Here is a 22,697-nt window from a genome sequence, read left to right on the forward strand (position 1 = left end):
AGCACTGTCGCCTCACAGCAAGAAGGTCTGGGTTCGAGCCCCGTGGCCGGCGAGGGCCTTTCTGTGCGGAGTTTGCATGTTCTCCCTGTGTTCGCGTGGGTTTCCTCCGGGTGCTCCGGTTTCCCCCACAGTCCAAAGACATGCAGGTTAGGTTAACTGGTGACTCTAAATTGACCGTAGGTGTGAATGTGAGTGTGAATGGTTGTCTGTGTCTATATGTGTCAGCCCTGTGATGACCTGGCGGCTTGTCCAGGGTGTACCCTGCCTTTCGCCCGTAGTCAGCTGGGATAGGCTCCAGCTTGCCTGTGACCCTGTAGAACTGGATAAAGTGGCTAGAGATAATGAGATGAGAACTATATAGTAATGATGCAAAGTGAAAGGGCTGGTTCACTGCTGTCCATCAGGCACCCAACAGAGTCACACCATAATAAATGTTGTGGTGTTGTTTCTGGTGCATGGCATGCAGTGTCTGTTAGGTTCCGTAATTGTGTGCATCCAAGTTTTAAGAATAGAAGATTAAATTAATTAATAATGCATGTGTGTCTGCCGCTCAGTGACTGGTTTCCTCACGGATACGGGAGTGACATCACTGACACAGAGACCAGTCCAGAGATGTTTCTTGGTTTATTCTAAGTCAAACATGAGTATATATTCACATATAAGGGTGTGGTGAGTTGAACATAATTGGTTAATTCAAATAAAGAAACACATATTCTTCTACAACTGGTTGAGATATACCAGCAGACAAATGACGTGCATAGAAACAGAAACAAGAGTTCAGAGCGCTGCCAAGTTAGAAGTTGACCTTGGGTGTAGAAAAATACACAATAAGAGTTTTGTGTGCTAGTTGGAACACCCTGTGTGTGATGAAAAACAAAGTAACAGGTGTGCCCCAAAGATTAATCTTAACAGTGTCAAAGAAAGGAATAAACACATATTCATAGCATATCTCATTATTGGTATCACTGTCACAAGACAATGCACCAATTTATTGATGCAAAATACACTACATTACACAATTTGATGGTTCATATGCTATATAATATTATTCTATTCAGGTTGATTTTGTCCCCTTGCAAATATTTTGCTGTGTACAGAAGTACAAACTGCTGAAAAAGTTAATGCTGGCTAAAACAGAAAGGTGTCAGCATTAAGTTTTTCAGCAGTTTGTGCTACAGTACAGTAGCTCTTCTGTGGGACTGGACCATATGGACTAGCCTTAATGCCCCATGTGAATCAGTGAGCCTTCGACACCCATGACCCTGTCCCCAGTTCACCAGTTGTCCTTCCTTGGACCACTTTTGGTCAGTACTAACCACTACATACCAGGAACACCTCACAAGATGTACCATTTTGGAGATGCTCAGACCCAGTCATCTAGCCATCACAATTTGGCCCTTGTCCAAGTCATTCAGCTCTTTATGCTTGCCTGTTTTTCCTGCTTCCAACACATCAACTTTGAGAACTGACTTTTCTCTTGCTGCCTAATACACCTCTTGTATATCCCACCTCTTGACAGATACCATTGTAATGAGATAATCAATGTTATTCACTTCACCTATCAGGGGTCATAATGTTATGGTTGATCAGCGTATATGTTATAGCACATTGCAATTCACAAATTAAGAGACAAATTAAAAGAAAATGGGTGGCTCTTTTGTGCAGTGAAAGGTAATTTGCTACCATGGTTTGGGTTTATTTATCCCCTTAGATGGAAGATTCACTGGAAACCAATACAAGGTTATTCTGAATCATCGTCTTTACCCTATGATGAAATATAACAAAAATTTTGTTGACATTTTATTTTAATTAGATTTATTTATTTGGCTACAACTTTAATTCCAAATGATTCACAAATGAAGCTAAGAAAAGGCTTTCTCCAACTTCTTTCTCACTATGGAAAAAATTGCTCAAGTAGTTCTCAATGGCTCCCAGATGATTTTAATTTAGCTTTTCCCAGGCACAGTGTAGCTGTAGGGAATGATTCTGGTCAGCAGAGGGCACATATCTCATCTCATCTCATTATCTCTAGCCGCTTTATCCTGTTCTACAGGGTCGCAGGCAAGCTGGAGCCTATCCCAGCTGACTACGGGCGAAAGGTGGGGTACACCCTGGACAAGTCACCAGGTCATCACAGGGCTGACACATAGACACAGGCAACCATTCACACTCACATTCACACCTACGGTCAATTTAGAGTCACCAGTTAACCTAACCTGCATGTCTTTGGACTGTGGGGGAAACCGGAGCACCCGGAGGAAACCCACGCGGACACAGGGAGAACATGCAAACTCCACACAGAAAGGCCCTCGCCGGCCATGGGGCTCGAACCCAGACCTTCTTGCTGTGAGGCGACAGCGCTAACCACTATACCACCGTGCCGCTCCGAGGGCACATATAACTTTTTTTAGTTAATGAACATCATTCAGACAAAGCAAGTAAACAGATTTAAAGTCTGATTTGATTTTCAAAATGTCTTTCATAATATCTCACAGAGCTAATCTAACCCTAAAATTCAGTTTGAATCAAGATCACTTATGTGCGTAAGTACAAATAAAAACCTATGAAGTATAACTTATACAGTACAATGAAAGTAATGTTAGTACAGTTTAGACACTCTTGGTTGAACATGTCTGTGGTCTTGTCACCCTTCTCTCTTGTTACACTTACAGCCTGGCACCTTCTGTACATGAGATGAGCTGCAACATGCTGTAGCGAGCAGCATTGCCATATCTCCCCACAGATCTGTGTAGTTCAGGCATATGCTCACTTCCTCTGTGTAGAACAAAGCACACAAAAATCTCACTTCTGTCTGCCATTGCCACAAAGAACACATGGGTACAAGAGTCAGACCATTTCGTGTTGTGTTTAATGTAGAGTATGTGCAGTGTTCTCATTCAGATGGACGGTAAGCATGCAACAATACAGAGATCCTAATCTACTATAATTCTGACTCAGTTTCAGTGTGTTCACACAGACCATGACTGTGCCATTAAAAAGAAATCAGTCTGGCAGGAAATGACATGTTCACAGTTTCTACTGAGCTATTTAGATGTACACTACCGTTCAAAAGTTTGGGGTCATTTTGAAATTTCCTTATTTTTGAAAGAAAAGCACTGTTCTTTTCAATGAAGATCACTTTAAACTAATCAGAAATACACTCTATACATTGCTAATGTGGTAAATGACTATTCTAGCTGCAAATGTCTGGTTTTTGGTGCAATATCTACATAGGTGTATAGAGGTAGCCTGGGCCCGCCCATCCTAAGCGTGACACAACACGAGGGCCTGTTGCGAGCTCAGCAAGCTATCTACAGCTCTTCCAAGCTCCCGAAAAATCGGGAGTCAATCAACTTTGAGCATCTCCAACGGCCCTGGGTAGAGGCGTGTTCAAGGCAGTGACGTAGTAGAACTGCGACCGGAAGCCATAGATTGTTTACAGAATCTATGCCGGAAGCGCTTCATTCACTAGAAACATTATGAACATGGAGCAAGTTCTCATTGAAAACGGAGCAAAGAGCAGCCCTGGAGGTATTTATTGAAAGGAAGGACGTTTTCGCCTTGCTCCCGACTGGCTTCGGTAAGAGTTTAATCTACCAGTTAGCCCCGTCGCGTCACATACGTCAGAGGAAAGAGTGAAGTGATTGGTTTAAGCTTCGTCACAGCCTTTTCTGGCTTCGACCAGTAGCAAACTGAGGCATTTCAGGGAGGCGGGTCAACCACGCACTTTGGGAAACGGTTGGGCTTAATATCTTTGCCAGACCAAATGCTCGCAGAGCTTTGAAGTCGCGTTAGCCAGACTAGTATAGAGGCCCATTTCCAGCAACTCTCACTCCAGTGTTCTAATGGTACAATGTGTTTGCTCATTGCCTCAGAAGGCTAATGGATGATTAGAAAACCCTTGTACAATCATGTTAGCACAACTGAAAACAGTTGAGCTCTTTAGAGAAGCTATAAAACTGACCTTCCTTTGAGCAGATTGAGTTTCTGGAGCATCACATTTGTGGGGTCGATTAAATGCTCAAAATGGCCAGAAAAATGTCTTGACTATATTTTCTATTCATTTTACAACTTATGCTGGTAAATAAAAGTGTGACTTTCCATGGAAAACACAAAATTGTCTGGGTGACCCCAAACTTTTGAACGGTAGTGTACAGTAAATAAACCTCCATCCATCCATCATCTGTAGCTGCTTATCCTGTTCTACAGGGTTGCAGGCAAGCTGGAGCCTATCCCAGCTGACTATGGGCGAGAGGCGGAGTACACCCTGGACAAGTCGCCAGGTCATCACAGGGCTGACACATAGAGACAAACAACCATTCACACTCACACCTACAGTCAATATAGAGCCACCAGTTAACCTAACCTGCATGTCTCTGGACTGTGGGGGAAACCAGAGGAAACCCACGCAGACATGGGGAGAACATGCAAACTCCACACAGATAGGGCCTCGTCAGCCACTGGGCTTTAACCCAGGACCTTCTTGCTGTGAGGCAACAGTGCTAACCACTACACCACCATGCTGCCAGTAAATAAACATTCATTGTGAATTTCAGAGCTCTGAGTATAACAACAGTATTAGTAACATGTTCAGAATTCATCCATCCATTATCTGTAACCGCTTATCCTGTCCTACAGGGTCGCAGGCAAGCTGGAGCCTATCCCAGCTGACTATGGGCGAGAGGCAGGGTACACCCTGGACAAGTTGGCAGGTCATCTCAGGGCTGACACATAAACAACCATTCACACTCACACATTGGTCAATTTAGAGCCACCAATTAGCCTAACCTCCATGTCTTTGGACTGTGGGGGAAACCGAAGCACCTGGAGGAAACCCACACAGCCACGGGGAGAACATACAAACCCCACACAGAAAGGCCCCCGTCGGCCGCTGGGCTCGAACCCAGGACCTTCTTGCTGTGAGGCGACAGTGCTAACCACTACACCACCATGCTGCTAGTAAATAAACATTCATTGTGAAATTCAGAACTCTGAGTATAACAACAGTATTAGTAACATGTTCAGAATTCATTTAAAATGTAAAAAATAATTACTCAAAACTCCTGTGCAGATTTTTTTCTGAACATACAATTAAATAAGCGCTGATATTTTACAATTAGAGATCACATGGAAACAGGATCACCGACAGAAGTTCTGTCTCCTATTAGCTAGTTTGAGCTCATGTAAACATCTGGACCTCTGAGGTTTTTTGTGAAGCTGATATTCAAAAAAGGCTCTCACAATATACTGTTATGTATTAAGAATTGAAGGGAAATACTTTACATACTTAGGGCTACATGACATCTCAAACTCCTTCATAACAACTGACATGCCTATAAATACTTATAAGGCCTTATTTGAACAGGCATAAGCTGTCATAAAGGCTGATTTATCAGTTCTGCTTTTCCAGGCTGACTTGCATTAGATGTCATTAGAACTCAATTTGTGTCTTTTTTCTAAAGTAACATACACTATATGGCCAAAAGTATGTTGACACAACCAATCACACCCATATGTGCTTTTTGAAGAGTCAAGTTCACTCAGCCACAAGAGCAGTAGTGAAGTCAGGCACTGATGTTAGGTGAGGATAATTCATCCTAAATGTGTTCAGTGGGGTTGAGGTCAGGGCTCTGTTCAGGCCAATCTAGTTCTTCCACTCCAACCTTGGCAAACCATATCTTTATGGCTCTCGCTTTGTGCACAGGGGCATTGTTATGCTGGGACATATTTATGAAATCCTATAATAGTGCTGGATTTTGATTTTATGCATGCCACATCCTCATTATGTGACACATCGGAAGTATACACTGATCTACAGATTTTATGACATTTTCATGTAATGCATATACATTCATATACGTTCAACATCGCCTACCATGTTGTTAACACACTCCTGCAAACAGGTCTTAAACTCATTGCGTATGTTGTCCTCTTTCAGCTTCCAGATACGCCTTTTAGGCACAAACTCTTTCTGCCGACTCACTAAGTGTGATAGCTAATTTGGCCAATGCTATTGTGAGAGAGGAAAAGATCCCTACAGACTGGGACGAAAGCATAATCCTTAGTCTGTTTAAAGGTAAAGGTGATGCATTGATTCGAGGCAACTACAGAGGCCTGAAGCTTACAGAACAGGTACTTAAGATCATTGACAGAGTGCTGGAGAAAATCATCAGAGGTTATGTCAACATCAATGAAATGCAGTTTGGGTTTTGCCCAGGACGAGGTACCACTGATGCTATTTTCATCCTCAGGCAGCTACAAGAAAAGTATTTGGCCAAGCAAAAACATTTGTACTTGGCATTTGTAGACCTTGAAAAGGCGTTTGACAGGGTTCCCTGAAGAGTGCTGTGGTGGGCAATGCGGGTGGTTGGGGTGCCTGAATGGATTATCAAACTGGTACAAGCCATGTACAGTGGTGCAAAGAGTCGGGTGCGGGTCAACAACTCACTCAGTGAAGAGTTCGAGGTGAAGGTTGGGGTCCATCAAGGATCTGTTTTGAGCCCCCTGTTGTTTATAATTGTGTTAGAGGCCTTATCAAGAGAGTTTTGAGTTGGTTGTCCTTGGGAGATGCTTTATGCAGATAACTTTGTCATAATCGCAGAATCCTTGGATGAACTACTTGAGAAGCTGAACCGCTGGAAGGTTGGTCTTGAGGAAAAAGGCCTGAAAGTCAACATGAGGAAGACCAAAGTCATGATCTCTGGTAATGACCTAAACACACTGAGAATCTCTGGAAAATACCCTTGTGGTGTGTGCAGAAAAAGGGTTGGCCAGAATTCAATTTTCTGTAGTGGTTGCAAAATGTGGGTACACAAAAGATGTTCCGGTGTGCAGGGGAGGTTAATGGAAAACCCAGGTTACAAGTGTTAGCGTTGTCTTGGAGGAGCTCAGCCAATTGACCATGCAGTGAGGTAATGTTGGCAGGTAGGAAACTAGAAGTCGTCGATAGCTTTGTATACCTTGGTGATGGTATCTGCCCAGGAGGTGGTTGTGAACTGGCAACGATTATCAGAACTCGTTCTGCTTGGGGAAAGTTTAGAGAGCTGCTGCCATTGTTAACCTGCAAAGCTATCTCACTTCATATTCGTGGTCAACTATACAGCAGTTGTGTGCGTAGCACCATGTTATACAGTTCTGAATGTTGGGCACTCCGAAGAGATGACCAAAAATGGCTTGAGCATAATGAAAGAGCCATGCTTTTATGGATGTGCAATGTCAAAAGAGGAATATGAATTAGCATGTCTTCTGTTCTGCGGATGCTGAACCTCTGTCGCCTTGACACTATCCTCAGATGCAATTGTCTCCATTAGTTTGGACATGTCTAACGCAGTAATTCTTGGATTAACAGATGTACTATCCTGGAAGTTGAAGGAGCGAACAACCGTAGCCGACCTCGAAAAAGCTGGAAGGAATCTGTCTCTGCTGACTTGAAGCTATGGAATATTGCAGAAGAGGCCACTCAAGACCATGCTGAATGGAGAGCTCTACTGAAGACTGTAAGTCATATACACGTCTGACGTGTCAACTGACTCAAAACGGTGAGTGAGTGAGTGAGTGAGTGCACCCAGGAATGAGCCATAATGCATAGCTAAGTTCAACAAAAAATTATAGCACTTTACTATGTTTGGTGTAATGTCATTTGTTAACTTGACATCAAAATTGAAAAAAACAAAAAACAAACAGCTTATGCCTAACAGAATAATCCTTTTTATTCTAGACACATTCACTGGATAGGAGCAATCACACACTCTGATTGGCTACTCTACTCCTAGGCTATCAGCTCATATACTGTGAGCAGAGAAAAATTAAATGGCGGAGCACATCAAGTCAGATATATCATTTTGTTATCAAGTATTTAAAAGAAACAGAAATAGCTAAAAGAATACAGTCCCCCCCAACACACAAAATATCTCTTGTTCCACACTCTAGCCCAGTCAGTGGCAGTAATGCACCTTTAAGACCAAAAAAACCTGAAAGAAGAAGAAAATGGCGGAGCATGTTGCTGAACGAACCGAGGACAAAATAAAAACTCTACTTGAAAACAACCCCCCCCCCCAAAAAAAAAAAAAAATACAAAAAAAGCAACAAAATATGGAATAAAACTATTTCATGGTAAAACATACCTTTTTTATTTTTCAAGAATTATTATTATAGCATTTTTCACAAATTACTTCTGTCATTTTGCCTGTTTGTTTACATTCTAAGTGGAAATGATTTTGTCGGATATTTTGTATAAAGTTTTTATTTATTGAATTTGCAAAAAATAAAAATGTTCTGTTTCTCAAAATCCAGTGAATGTGGATAGAATAAAACAGTTATTCCACTCAATCTTGTTGTACATGGCTTATAGCTGAGTCGATTTCGTGGAATAATTGTTAAATATATGTTTTGCTACATGTGTTAGCCCTGCAATGACCAGGCGACTTGTCCAGGGTGTACCCTGCCTCTTGCCCATAGTCAGCTGGGATAGGCTCCAGCTTGCCTGTGACCCTGTACAGGATAAGCGACTACAGATAATGGATGGATGGATGTTTAGCTACATTTATGTAAGATGTTGTGTAGCCCTGTGAACACTGCATTTAAGTAACATGCTACCAAAGAAGAGCTAGTGATTCGACGTAACAGAGCGAAATATTAAAGGTGTACTATGCTGGATTATTTTTTGTCTGTTATTTTCAAAAAAACAAGAAGCAAACAACATGAAGTGTCTTAGGGTGTAGGGTGTTACCCCACGAGAAACCATCACAACAGCTTCGTGTACCGTGGCACAGATTCTACAAGTTTTTGGAACTGTGCGGAAGGGATGAACAAGATACTCTGTCAGCTGGTGTTGGTGTTCAGTTGGGTTGGGATCTTGTGATTGTGAAGGCCATAACATGCGATTTAAATAATTTTCATATTTATCAAATCATTCAGTGTGCCGTCACGCCCACTGTCTTTGTGGTCTCAAAATCAAATCAAACTTTGTATTGATTTACAAAGACTTTTCCCTCTAAGGGGACAAATGGGTCAAAACCGTGATAGCAAAATACCTCCGACAGATTCATCACCCATCTGTATTTCATAAAGAATATTCCATAAATCTAAAACGCTGACTGAGCACTGATATTTTGTAACCTAACTCTTTTGTGCTTTCAGTTTTGCAACTGCAGATATAATGTATGGTGCCAACTATTAACTTCACTGAATAGCTGATTGTTATTTCCACCAGTCAGTTATTGTTTGGGCTCCTAAGTGAAGAGTGTGTCTGCTTTTTCATGGTGCATGTTGAGAGCAGTGTGTATCTTCACAATACACAATGTTGCACAATATTCCACACAGAATGACCCTGGCAGCTCTGTACTGTTTGTGAGCTTCTCTCACAAAAATCTATTATTAATTTTGAAGAAAGGATATCAATGTTTTGTCAGGAAGCCCATATATGATGGAGTCTTACAGAGACCTCACTGAAATAAACAGTATGGAATGTCCTGTTGACAACAGTCACAAGGTTCACACATTAACACAAACAATGAGCATTGCTGTGAAAATAGTGAGAATTACCACAGGAATTTGTTGAATTTGACTGCGAAAAGTGTTTTTTTTTTTCGATTTGTAATTCAACCTTATATAAAAAGAACCCATATTTCTGCTTTGATAATACAATTAAATGGAAGACAAATTATACGTCATTATAACCTAAACAGAATTACAAACAGCACTATGCAAGTACTATGTCCTATTTCCCCTTAATTCTATAACGAAACCCATGCTTTAGCAAACAAATAAGAAACACCAGCTCTGATCCATCACTGAAATTTTTCACTCTATTGAGGAATGTATACAATATAAAATAACTACTTCAAAATAACTTAAAGACAGCCCAAAAACTCCTGCTCACCCAAACCTGGTCCTGAATCTGGAGTGACAGGCATTTAAAAAAAAAGGAGTAATAATTAGGTTATTCATATTCAGTAGGTTCTTGGTGAACCACTGTTTTATTTCACAAACACATTTTGGCGAGATAAAATATTTTAAGTGAATAATTGTGTTAATGTGTGTGCATGGAGCCCTGTGATTGATTATGATGGGCCTGGCAAAACATCCAGGGTGCATTCATACCTCACAGCTAATGTTCCTGGGATAGACTCTGGAGCCACCATGACCTTGACTAGGATGAGGTTAGTGAAGATGAATGAATGAATAAATGAAAAATGTTACGAGATCATTGCCCTCTGGACCAGGGTTGGGACACTAAAATACTTTGTTTTGACAAATTTGTTCAAATAATGGTTGCTTATTTGTCTGTGGTAATATAGTGTCCTCTGTCTCTGGCAGTTATGTGGAAAAAAAAAATCTATATATATATATAAACACACACACACACACACTATGTTGTGCCATGCTTGTCATTGCATCCCTGTACTTTGCAACTTATTAACTTATTTCAACTTTAAATCCTTCTCTCTTCACCCATCCATATGACCTGAAGTTAATTAAGGCTAGCTGCATGGCTAAATTTTTCAGACTTTCAAGACGTCTTCGTCTCAGTGTGAAAAGCACTGACATTGGATAGCAGAGTAGGTTTTTTTTTTGGAAGTGGTAGAAAGGATGTCAGTTGATATTGGACTGGGCTCCATGATATCATGTGACACCGATTTTTTAAACATCGTTCTTGATTGAAGCTGAACAAGTGCTATGTGATGAAAGACTCTTCTATCTTTCTCTTCCCAACACCGTGCCTCTTCTGTCACACTTGCAGGGGGTTCTGTACGCCCTCAGCCTCCTGCGGAGGGTCAGGATGTAGCCTGCAGATGGGTTTATTACACATGGGGCAGACACGTCGGATTTCCAGCCACTTTACTAAACACCTGGAGAGGAGATGAGGAGAGAGAGAGAGAGAATTATTTTTCTTTCACTTTGTAACATAGCCTAAAGTTACTCTGTGTTATGGCACTTCAGGTATGATGTTTGCAGTAATTTTCCCCTTTTAATTTACTGATATGCATTTCTGTTTGTTTTAAGTTGTTTTGCATTCCCAGGCCTAGTTTTTCATAATATTCAGCAGGGTTATGATGAGGCGGCACGGTGGTGTAGTGGTTAGCGCTGTCGCCTCACGGCAAGAAGGTCTGGGTTCGAGCCCAGCGGCCGGTCAGGGCCTTTCTGTGTGGAGTTTGCATGTTCTCCCCGTGTCCGTGTGGGTTTCCTCCGGGTGCTTCGGTTTCCCCCACAGTCCAAAGACATGCAGGTTAGGTTAACTGGTGACTCTAAATTGACCGTAGGTGTGAATGTGAGTGTGAATGGTTGTCTGTGTCTATGTGTCAGCCCTGTGATGACCTGGCGACTTGTCCAGGGTGTACCCCGTCTTTCGCCCGTAGTCAGCTGGGATAGGCTCCAGCTTGCCTGCGACCCTGTAGAACAGGATAAAGCGGCTAGAGATGATGAGATGACGGTTATGATGAGACAGTTATACAGGATCACAGATTTTTTTTTCTGATATAGTCAATAGTAACAGTTTGAATTATAACAACACAATATTTTTTCCTCTATGGTTTCATCTGCAGAGATGGACAAAGTACCCAAGTTTATTACTTAAGTCAAAGTACAGATCCCACTGGTCAAATGTTACTTCAATACAAGTGAAAGTTGTCCAGTCAAATTTTTACTTAAGTTAAAGTACTGAAGTACTTGCTTTTAAAAATACTTAAGTATTAAAAGTACATTTTCTGTCAATGCATTGTTGTATTATTGTCACAACGCTTACAAAACCTAATGACTCTGAAGCAACCGACTGGATTTACTGACTAACTTGTAGAACCTGTAGAGCTGAAGCTCCACCTGACATGCTAGCAAACTCTTTTCAAACTCGAAATCATATTGGGTAGCTAACGTTACAAGAAAAAAAAGATTTCTACATTGTTTATTTGGCAAGATTATGCTAAAGTTAATGTTATTCATGTTAGCGTAACTCCATTTTTACATGCTAACTAACAGTGTCCAAGTTAACTAGCTGTGTGTTAGCGTTAGCCGTGGACAAGGCGATGGCAACTTGGCGGGCAAATCCATAGAAAGTAATTTGACTAAACAGACTGCATAGCTATTGCAACGTTATCGCTAGCTCTAAAAGCACAGACAACTTCATTACAAGCTTTCTCTTGGAATTAAACGTTTATATACCTCAATATGCTTCCGCAGGTTGGACGGCGAGTTTTTGTAGGCCGTGATGTGGTTCGTTTTATGCAAACAAAGCAAACATTTGAAACAAATCTTTGATCCTTTCTGAAAACTGGGTTCTAGGTATGTCCATGAGTGCGTGCATTCTCCAGAAAAACCGCCTCCTTCCGTTCTGCCATCAACTGATTGTGTTCAAATAATACTGCTGAGAAAATCACTGAACTTGATTTTATACAGTCTATGGATGTGACGTGACCCTAGTGATTATTGATCGGCTGTCTCAGTGTCACCTGTGAAATAAAACCAATTGTGTTTTATAAAAGAAAACAAAAAACATCCACTTTCAAAGCTGCTTCATAGTAACGAGTAGCAAGGAGCTTGATAGAAATGTAGTGGAGTGAAAAGTACGATATTTGTCTTTCAAATGTAGTCAAGTTAAATTCATAAGTTTCCAAAAAAAAAAAAATACTCAAGTAAAGTACAGATACTCAAAAAGTGTACTGAAGTACAGTACTCAAGTATATGTACGGTACTTCGTTACTGTCCACCTCTGTTCATCTGTTATGGCCCTTTTCCACTACCCTTTTTCAGCTCACTTCAGCTCGCTTCAGCTCACTTCAGCCCGACACGGCTCGCGTTTCGACTACCAAAGAACAGCACGACTCGGCTCGCTTCAGCCCTGCTTAGCCCCTAAAACTCACACGGTTTTGGAGTGGGGCTGAAGCGAGCCAAAGCGAGCCGAGTGAGGCTGGGGGCGTGAGCAGACACTCCCCTGTGCACTGATTGGTGAGGAGGAGTGTCCTCACACGCCCACACACGCCCCGCGAGCACGCTGGGATCTGTAAACACCGTAAACCCAGAAGAAGAATAATTACGAATTACGAGAATTTCTGAAGCCTTATGCGCCTCGCCTCATCTATACGCTCTTGCCAGTACCTGTTGGCGTTGTCGGTGACAACAAGCCACAGCACCAAGACCAGCAACACTAACGACTCCATGTCCTCCATGTTTATTGTTTACTATTCGGGTCGTGAGACTACCGCTTAAAAGCTCACTGATGTCACTGTTTGCGCTGCTTAACGACAGCACGTGACGTCCACCCACTTTCGCTAACTCCAACCAATGTGTCCACCCACTTCCAGCCAGCACGGTTCAGCGCGGTTGTAGTCGAAATGCAACTTCAATAGCCCCGCTCAGCTCGACTCAGCCCAACTCAGCACGGCACGGCTCAGCCCAACTCAGCCGCGTTGGTAGTGGAAAAGCGGCAATAGTGTATTTTAAGTGAACCATTTAGAACACAACCGGAACTAGCTAAAACTGCAGTTAAAACAACAATATGTGAGATGTGAGAGATATGTGAATGGGCTTGTGTGGTGCAGCAGCATGGGAAGTTTTCTTACTTCTTGTGAAAAGCATGTGAGCAGGGACAAACACCGAGCTCCTCCCTGCTCCTGAACTCTTCCAGACAAACAGCACAGGTCTGCTGCAGGGTGAGAGAGAGAGAGAGAGAGAGAGAGGGAGAGAGAGAGAGTGTGTTTTGTTGCAAATTTTGCAAATTGCCTAAAGCTTGAATAAACCAGAGTCATTAACTTGCTTCATCTTCATTTTGCATAACTGCAGAGCTTAGGTGTGGCCTCTGTCAAAACATCCATCATTCATTTTGTTGTAATGATCTTTTTTGTTGTTGTTCTTATGAGTGTTTACTTACACCAAGGAGGCTTAACTTCTTCTCTGATCCTTTTAGAACAACCTATGAAGGGAAGGGGGAAAAAAAGCTAATTATTCTTGAAACAACTCAAGTAATAAAATAAATAATAATGAAAATAAATTAATCTAAAGGGCGGCACGGTGGTGTAGTGGTTAGCGCTGTCGCCTCACAGCAAGATGGTCCTGGGTTCGAGCCCCGGGGCCGGCGAGGGCCTTTCTGTGTGGAGTTTGCATGTTCTCCCCGTGTCCGCGTGGGTTTCTTCCGGGTGCTCCGGTTTCCCCCACAGTCCAAAGACATGCAGGTTAGGTTAACTGGTGACTCTAAATTGACCGTAGGTGTGAATGCGAGTGTGAATGGTTGTCTGTGTCTATGTGTCAGCCCTGTGATGACCTGGCGACTTGTCCAGGGTGTACCCCGCCTTTCGCCCGTAGTCAGCTGGGATAGGCTCCAGCTTGCCTGCGACCCTGTAGAAGGATAAAGCGGCTAGAGATAATGAGATGAGAATGAGAATTAATCTAAAAAATAAATCGTACCTCATTGTATCCAAACTGCTCCTGTGTGACCTGTCGTCTCAGGCTGTGAATAAATACAGTATGTTTTTACATTACATGACAAGGTTTAAAAATACACAGCAATTTTCTACACTTGAGTAAGATACACTGAGATTAAATACCTGCTATAGCGCACAAGCAAGCAAGCAAGCAATTTATCTATACTGAAGTCTATGAAAAAACAATATTGCCAAAGTGGAACATTTGGTGAAACTGACTAAACACTACAAGATTACCTGAACAGATAACAACAGAAGATGAGGCTCAACATAAAGATGAAGAGACCAATGCCAAGAATGATGATATAGACGTTCAGGGGGAGGGGGTATGTGACATCTGTGCTCATTTTGCTGTCTAAAATGCGTAGGCTTCAGTCACACAAACATCCTGCAAGGCCACAAACAAACACATTCTGTTTTTAGCCAATTCATAGCTAAAGTTAATATTCATACTAACTTATAGTATCGGCTAGTTTTTAGCATTACCAAAGATTTTGGCGAATAACAAAGACACCCGATTGGCTGTTTTTAATAATTTCATGGCTAATACTCAAGTGGCTTTAGCAGTGATCCTGATTGGAGCTTTAAAGACTTTAATTCTAAAAGAACTTCATAATCTTTGCCAGTTTCACTGTGAGTATTAATGACAAATTAGTATTTGTTTCTGAGCTAATAGGTACTATGCGGCTCATGTATTTGCTTCTGCAAGGCCCTTGGCTGACCACACACAGCACTGAAGCTCTCATGTGTACAGTTCACTCTGGCCCCAACATGCATATTGTATAAACTGCGGAGCGGTGTGTCCTTGTGTTTCTCATATCACTGTAACACTGTAACTCACTGTTGGACTTCTGAGAGTTGCATGAACTTTTCACTGTAATACATACACTCACACTGAAAACAGACGTGTCCCTAATGAGTCTGGTTGAACGGTGACTAAAAAAAAAAAATTGCTTGAATGAGTAAGCATTTCTTTCTGGACACTCATGATTGAAAAGCCTTTTTTTTCTTTCCTGAGACAATGGTTCACCCTGCATACTTTGCACATACTGACATGTTCAGAACTGTCTGTCCCATCAGTTCTCAAATTATTTTGCAAGCAAGGCCCCTTTTACACAATAGTATTTGGGTTAAGCATTGGATTCACAGAGGTTTTATTCCTGAACTATGGATCTATTCTATATATACTGCTCTTATTGCAGATTGCACACACTAAAGATGTACAAATATATACTCATCTTGATTTGATTTTTATTTCATTATTTTGGTTTTATCCTTTTTTTCTCTTTACGTGTTTTAATCTGTCTAAATGGAGCAACTGCACAGTCACATTCCTTGTAAGTGAAATCGTATTTGGCCAATGCAATTCTTTCTAATTCTGATGCTCCGCCTGTTACAACCATAGCTGCTTGCTCATTTACTGTATAAGTAAGCATCATTAAATGGGTTGATACAAGATGTGATTCTGTGCTTGTAATAAGTAATTACTGCCACACACTGAATCTTAGGGGCACAACTCGAACTCGAATCTCATACCCATAGCTACAGTCATATTTTCAGAAAACAAATCACATTCAAAAGATTTTGAAGAATCTGGCACAACATGTGAAAAACCTGTTTGGAAACAACAAGCTGTGGGTATACCCATTTGGGTAGAATATTAATGTAATATCTACTGCTCGTTTCAAATAAACTTTGTTAAATATAAATGTCAATGCATTCATATTATAGTTAGTGGATTTATACAGTGAGACCAAAAAGAAATGCTTCTGTCCTTGTATATATAAAGAAAAGTTGCAGCCTGTAAAGCAATCTGAGAAATGAGCCTTTAATGGCACATTGAACTTTTTTTGGTTGGATCTTGAACTCTCTAAGAAAGGGTTCTTTGTATTTTGTAGCAGTTCCCACACAGAAACCTATGGTTCTATGCATGACATTAAGAGTGGGGTGCATATGGACAAAGTGTCATCAGTATATAGAGCCAAGTAATTATTACATTAAGGATTTGGAAACTCATAGAATTCAGGCATGCTGATGCACATTAACAAAATGGTTTCACAGTTGATCTGTCCTGATAAGTGTAATACTGATCCTAACATCACTGTGTATATGAGGTAGCTTCTATTTAGATACATTTAATTCATAATCACCTGTGTGATGTATGTAGAAAGTGGGCAAATCAGATCAGCAGTACTGTGACCTAAAGCCTTTATTATAGCCAGCACTGAAATACTCCAGCAATCACAGCATTTATATAAAAAAAAGAAAGCCATGCATGCTGTATTGTTTTTTTTTTCAAGATTCAAAAGTCAAAGATTTTTATTGTCAATTCACTATATATCCAGGACATATAGGAGAATCGAAATGCCGTTTCTCTCTCACCTTACGTGTAAAATCACACACACACACACACACACACACACACACACACACACACACACACACACACACACACACAAAGTGCCACACATTTCTGGGAACTTCTGCAACAGATTTAGGAAGAACTTTCTGATGAATATTTGATTTCTATTGTAGAAAGAATGCCACGAGTGTGTTCAGCTGTTATATCTGCCAAAGGTGGCTACTTTGATGAGTCAAAAGTTTAGAATACATTTTGGTCTATAAATTGATTCCATGATTTCTTTTTTAACTCCAATTGCTTATTTGTACTATGCTTTCATTTCAGAGTGCAATGAGACATTAAACTGAATAGTTTTCAATAAAAAACTGGAAAATTTGGAGTGTTCTAAAACTTTTGACTGGTAGTGTGTGTGGATAGATAGATAGATAGATAGATAGATAGATAGATAGATAGATAGATAGATAGATAGATAATATGGGTAAAAATACACTCTAAAATCAAACAATGTACAAAATAGCAGTAGTGCAAATACAGTACAATAACCACAACAGAAAAGGTGCTTAGAAGAGTAGCTTATGAGCTTATAAATTTTTTTAACTGTAAAATTGAAATTTTAGCACAAAAGAAATCAGCACATGCCATCTTTGGATTTAATTCTATCTATCTATCTATCTATCTATCTATCTATCTATCTATCTATCTATCTATCTATCTATCTATCTATCTATCTATCTATCTATACTGTAAAATTCCAATTGTGAATATAGTAATAGTCCACATCAGCCCTGGCTATATATCATGCATTCTGCATGTGGGTGGGACAAAGACAGAACAGAAATCCTCTACTGTGGGAAGATATAAAGGATTCAGTCAGAATGAAATCCTCAGTCCTGCCTGACTCCTACTATACAATATACAGTATGTGTTATAAACTGTTTCACATTATCTACTGAATGGACTGTAAAAGACGAAGCAGAGACATTGGCTTTGTCCCCAAAACAATGACCATTACAGATTCTACATATCCTATTGTACGTTCATGAAGAGTGCATGGTTTATGTTCCAGTCAAAGTTCTTTTAAAAGACTCTTAGTTGCTACTGACACACAGTATATTCTCTCTAAGAAGTTATCCTAGCACACATTTGACAGGGACAGTGATATGCTGAGAATGAACACATTAAAATTTTAGCTTATAGTTTCAAAATTCAGTAAGCACAGGTTAGATGTGCTTGGACGCTAACCCGGCCAATCTAGTACAGCAATCTTGTTAAGATTGATCAGATTGTTACGGTTGAAGATGTGGAGCAATTAGTAACGTTCAAATGACTTTAACAGATGGAAGACCGTAGACCAACAGTATTTAACTCCCAATATTACCAAGCTTACAGAAGTGTCACTGTATTATCAATTTTCTAACCAAATCTGTGTATCCATTTTTATAATGCAAATACAAAAGATGAACAAGCTAACTTTTTACACATCCCCACTTTAGCTTCTTCACACAAAAAGCTAAAAATAAAATCATGCTGTTGACAAAAGAGCACTTCATTTACACTACAGCATATATCATAAATTAATTGCAAAATCCTCTGGGCTTATAAAAAAACATGAATGCAATACTGATAAGAAAATCACAAACAGAAACAGAGTGCGACAGATTATACTTTTCTTAAGTATAATGTATGGAAGGAATGGTGGGCCAGTTGGCAGAGCTTAGATAAAGCCTGGGCAATTGTACATACACAAAGGCAAATACGAGTGGCTGTAGACACAGCCCCCGTCTGCCATGAAGCCACCATCTGCTCTGTTTAATGGGGGAGAAAGGAGGAGAAAAACACATGGGGCACTTTCAATGCATGCTGTGCACTTTAGGGACTCACCAACCTGAGCAGGAATCACCATTTGGGAAACAATGGTGGCTGACATCAGAGGTCACAGGCTGCCAAACAACATTCATTCATTTGATACAAAAAACACAGAGTGATACAGGGACAACGAGCCTCTCTGCAGTCTGTGCACAAGTTCAGGTCATACAAGAAATGGCTTTCACTTCTAATCATATTAGAGGATGTTAGTAAATCATTGATAGCAAGCACATGTCTGGAGATGCTGTTAATAACATGCTTTGCCTAACAGCTAGCACAATACATAAAGTCACAGGAATTGGGGTGTGTTATGGGGTGACAGGGTTGTTATGATTCATACTTACTGTTATACCACTGGAATAGGTTCATGAACAAGAGGCCAGGTTGTTTCAGTTGATCCAGCCAATCAATAATGGGTTCCAGAAAGACAGTGTTGAAATGAGCCAGGAAGTTAGATTTATCCCCTTAAAAAATCGGATCGACAATCTGGACTCTGGCTTGCAGAAACTCCCACAACAAAGCAACAGCTCATGAAATCCTCACTCTCTCTGGTTAACACATTATGAGCACCCACCACATTCCCTTGCCCGTTTGCATGGAGGCAGGATGAGTGTGTTTTCTTGGTTGAAGTCGAGTCACACACTTTTCCAGTTAAAAAATTGGCACTGATTAAAATGTTCACTTCTTCTCTTCCAGGAAAAAACATGCAATGTGGTACTTAACACATAGTTCACTTTCACTGTGCTCCTGTGTCATTTTCCAAAACCAAGCATCAAGCTTTGGTACATCAAGCAGTCCCTTTGGTAGCTCGATTTTTTAAGGCAAGTTAGACTGTAGTGTGAGGTGAGATGTTTAATGTTGGCTTTTTATCGTTCTTCTCATTGGAATACGCATACAATAACACCAAGTGCTCAGTGTTCTTCTGAGTGAGCACATGTACAAAGTCTAAACTTATGGCACTACTTTGCTTTGTCTACCTTCAAAACACGGTCAAAAGATTCATTTGTCCAGATGTTGCCTTCTCCCACCTTTCTCATGCTCCACCTGCTTTTCTTGTCCTTTTCCCAAGGACAGTCTTCCTGTCCTGATCACAAAGAAGCAGACGTAGTCAGTCTGATTTCCTGCGTGAATTTACCTGCTTCAAAAGCTTAGAGTGGCTTTGTGCTGGTGGTGGCTCGCTCCCTCTTCACCATACAGTATGTCTTGCTCTCTACCCTCCATAAGCATGCAAGAGAAGAGGAACAGCAAAGATGACAGTTTTGGGAAAAGGAGTCCACCTTGTATACGTGTGTGTATGTATGCTCAGGTCCAGCGTTTTCCTGATCTTCTCCTCCAGTGCTGGGTGCTCATAATGGTGCCGAACACTTCTTGCCTGCTCAGTTTGTAAACAGATCTCTGCTCATGTGATTTGCCGTCTGCATCACAGCTCTCCTTTCACCCGCCCCCTCCTTTCTCCCTGTGCTGCACATATTCATTCTCTCTCTCTCTCTCTCTGACTCATGGTCTCTCAGCCTCCTGCCCTCTGCAGCTGCAGGGTATTAAGAGGTGACAGCAGCCAGGCGGCTGCATTCTGCAAGGTTCTAAGAGGAATGGGAGTCATTTAGCTCCTCTAGTGACCTACACAGAAAAATAAACAGAGCTTGGACACACTCTGAAAGAAGCAGAAAGAAACGAGGGTGGGAGAGAGAATGTGGGATGGTAAAATGGTTCTGTACACATAATGTGGGACAAAATATTTTTATTGTATTATACCATAGTATTTAATGTTTTATCATTGCAATGCCATCTGCCACTGATTGTATTGGTTTTAACATGGAGGTTTAACACTCAAAACCTGAAAAGAAAATAGCTTAACTATTTCTTGCTAGGTTCAGTAGTCAGTGAAATTAAGAGCAATTAGAAGGGCACTCAGTAGAGTGCATATCTCCGCCAAGCCACATATTATCGACACCAAAATCAAATCACTTGAACCTAGGATAATACTAAAGCTGTACACCAAATTTCATCAAAATCTGTTCAGTATTTTTGAGTTACGTTGGGAACAGACAGAACAATCCTGGATCCACATACTGTACATATCCGGTTTTGTGTCAAAATGTAATCAATTGATCCTTGGCCCATGACTCCTTTCCTCAAAATTTCATCAAAATCCATTCACTACTTTTTGAGTTGCCTTGGGAACAGACAAACAAACAAACAAACAAACAAATGGAGGCAAAAACATAACCACCTCCAACAAAGTTGGTGGAGGTAAAAATCATAAAAAAAATTAAGATGGCCAAGAAGAGGAGAGATAAGCTGAAATGTATTGTCTGAGATTCAAACAATATAGTTAAATTTATCTCACATTTTAAGACAGTATATATGAACTACTACTACTACTACTAATAATAATAATAATAATACATATTTTTGTTGTTGTTATTGCTGATGCTTCAACATACAAACACTTAAACTGTGTCCTTGTGTGTAATTGTGTATTACATAATTTACAGGTTGACTCAGGTGCTTTACCTCAAAGTAAAACCAATACACATATTCAAACAAGAAGCCTACATGTTTGAAAAGTATCAGCTAAAGGTTAATGTGAGGCCGCTATTTTTAGCAGAAGCCTAATGTTATGTTTGTCACAGCTGCCCCTGCAAGTGTTAATACAGGGAATGCAAGAACCATCTGGAGCTGCTATTAGCAATGTGCATGGAAAACCTAATTAACAGTTTTAAACCCAAACTTAACCCAAACCCAAGAAAAAACAAATGCACAAAAAATTATAATAAAATATAATGTAATATAAACATATTGTACAATGTTTAACAATAGTTGTCTGGACAGCACACTACCATGATCTAACACAGGGCCTACCTGAGATAACACTGATTCATTCATCTTCAGTAACGGCTTTATAATGGTTAGTCTTATGGTGAATCTGGAGCCAGTCTCTGCAACACCGAGTACATGGCAGGACAATTTACCACAGATGAGATGCAAATCCATCACAGAGCACCTCTCTCTCTCTCTCTCTCTCACACACACACACACACACACACACACACACACACACACACACACACACACATACAGAGTGTAGCCAAACCATCTACCTACATGTTTTTGGGGGATAGTGGAAGGAAACCATGCAAACACAAGAAACACCACTGTGAATACTGAGCTCAAGATTGAATCCAGGACCCTAGAGCTGTGAGGTAGCAATGCTACCCACTGTACCACCACGCAGGCCACCTGAGATAACATACATTCTTGGAAACTAATGATAAGGCATCATAACAAATTCTACTAAAAATGAAGGAATAGAGTGCGACGTTTCGGTGTCACTCAGACATCATTATCAAGCGAGTGTTCATAAGCTAAGTCAATGTCAAAACATACAAAAATAGATTAGCATAATGCTAAAAAAAATGTTTGGCCTGTAAGGAGTCCAATTGCACATTGAGAGTTGGTTTTCGTTCTCTAATGTAGACCATTTCATACAACAAGCAGTCAAAATTTACTCTGACCCTTTCTTAAGAAAACAAATTCGACTGCTTGTTGTATGAAATGCTCTACATCAGAGAAAGAAGACCAACTCTCAACGTGCAGTCAGACTCCTTACAGGCCAAACTTTTTGTTTAGCATTATGCTAATCTATTTTTATATGTTTTGACATTGACTTACAGTGGTGCTTGAAAGTTTGTGAACCCTTTAGAATTTTCTATATTTCTGCATAAATATGACCCAAAACATTATCAGATTTTCACACAAGTCCTAAAAGTAGATAAAGAGAACCCAGTTAAACAAATGAGACAAAAATATTATACTTGGTCATTTATCTATTGAAGAAAATAAATCCAATATTACATATCTGTGAGTGGCAAAAGTATGTGAACCTCTAGGATTAGCAGTTAATTTGAAGGCGTAATTAGAGTCAGGTGTTTTCAATCAATGGAATGACAATCAGGTGTGAGTGGGCACCCTGTTTTATTTAAAGAACAGGGATCTATCAAAGTCTGATCTTCACAACACATTTGTGGAAGTGTATCATGGCACAAACAAAGGAGATT

General features: G+C 40.5%; 1 protein-coding gene across 2 annotated transcripts in view; it reads right to left on the bottom strand.

Moving 5' to 3' along the window:
* Nucleotides 1-948: 948 nt before the first annotated feature.
* The window catches only part of si:dkey-51a16.9 (RING finger protein 122), a 29,377-nt gene continuing 7,628 nt past the window's right edge, over nucleotides 949-22,697 (bottom strand). The window contains exons 1-6 of one of the 2 annotated variants that reach the window (XM_060926100.1): nucleotides 18,984-20,066; nucleotides 14,649-14,799; nucleotides 14,395-14,437; nucleotides 13,862-13,903; nucleotides 13,554-13,636; nucleotides 949-10,850 (exon numbers count right to left, since the gene is read on the bottom strand). In XM_060926100.1, the coding sequence (XP_060782083.1) occupies nucleotides 10,730-10,850; nucleotides 13,554-13,636; nucleotides 13,862-13,903; nucleotides 14,395-14,437; nucleotides 14,649-14,758 (399 nt within the window). In that variant the 5' untranslated portion in view covers nucleotides 14,759-14,799; nucleotides 18,984-20,066 and the 3' untranslated portion in view covers nucleotides 949-10,729. Of the gene's footprint in view, nucleotides 10,851-13,553; nucleotides 13,637-13,861; nucleotides 13,904-14,394; nucleotides 14,438-14,648; nucleotides 14,800-18,983; nucleotides 20,067-22,697 lie in introns of those variants that run through there. The other variant, XM_060926101.1, reaches the window with a different exon arrangement.

Source organism: Neoarius graeffei, chromosome 7 (assembly GCF_027579695.1).
Source record: "Neoarius graeffei isolate fNeoGra1 chromosome 7, fNeoGra1.pri, whole genome shotgun sequence".
Lineage (NCBI taxonomy): Eukaryota > Metazoa > Chordata > Actinopteri > Siluriformes > Ariidae > Neoarius > Neoarius graeffei.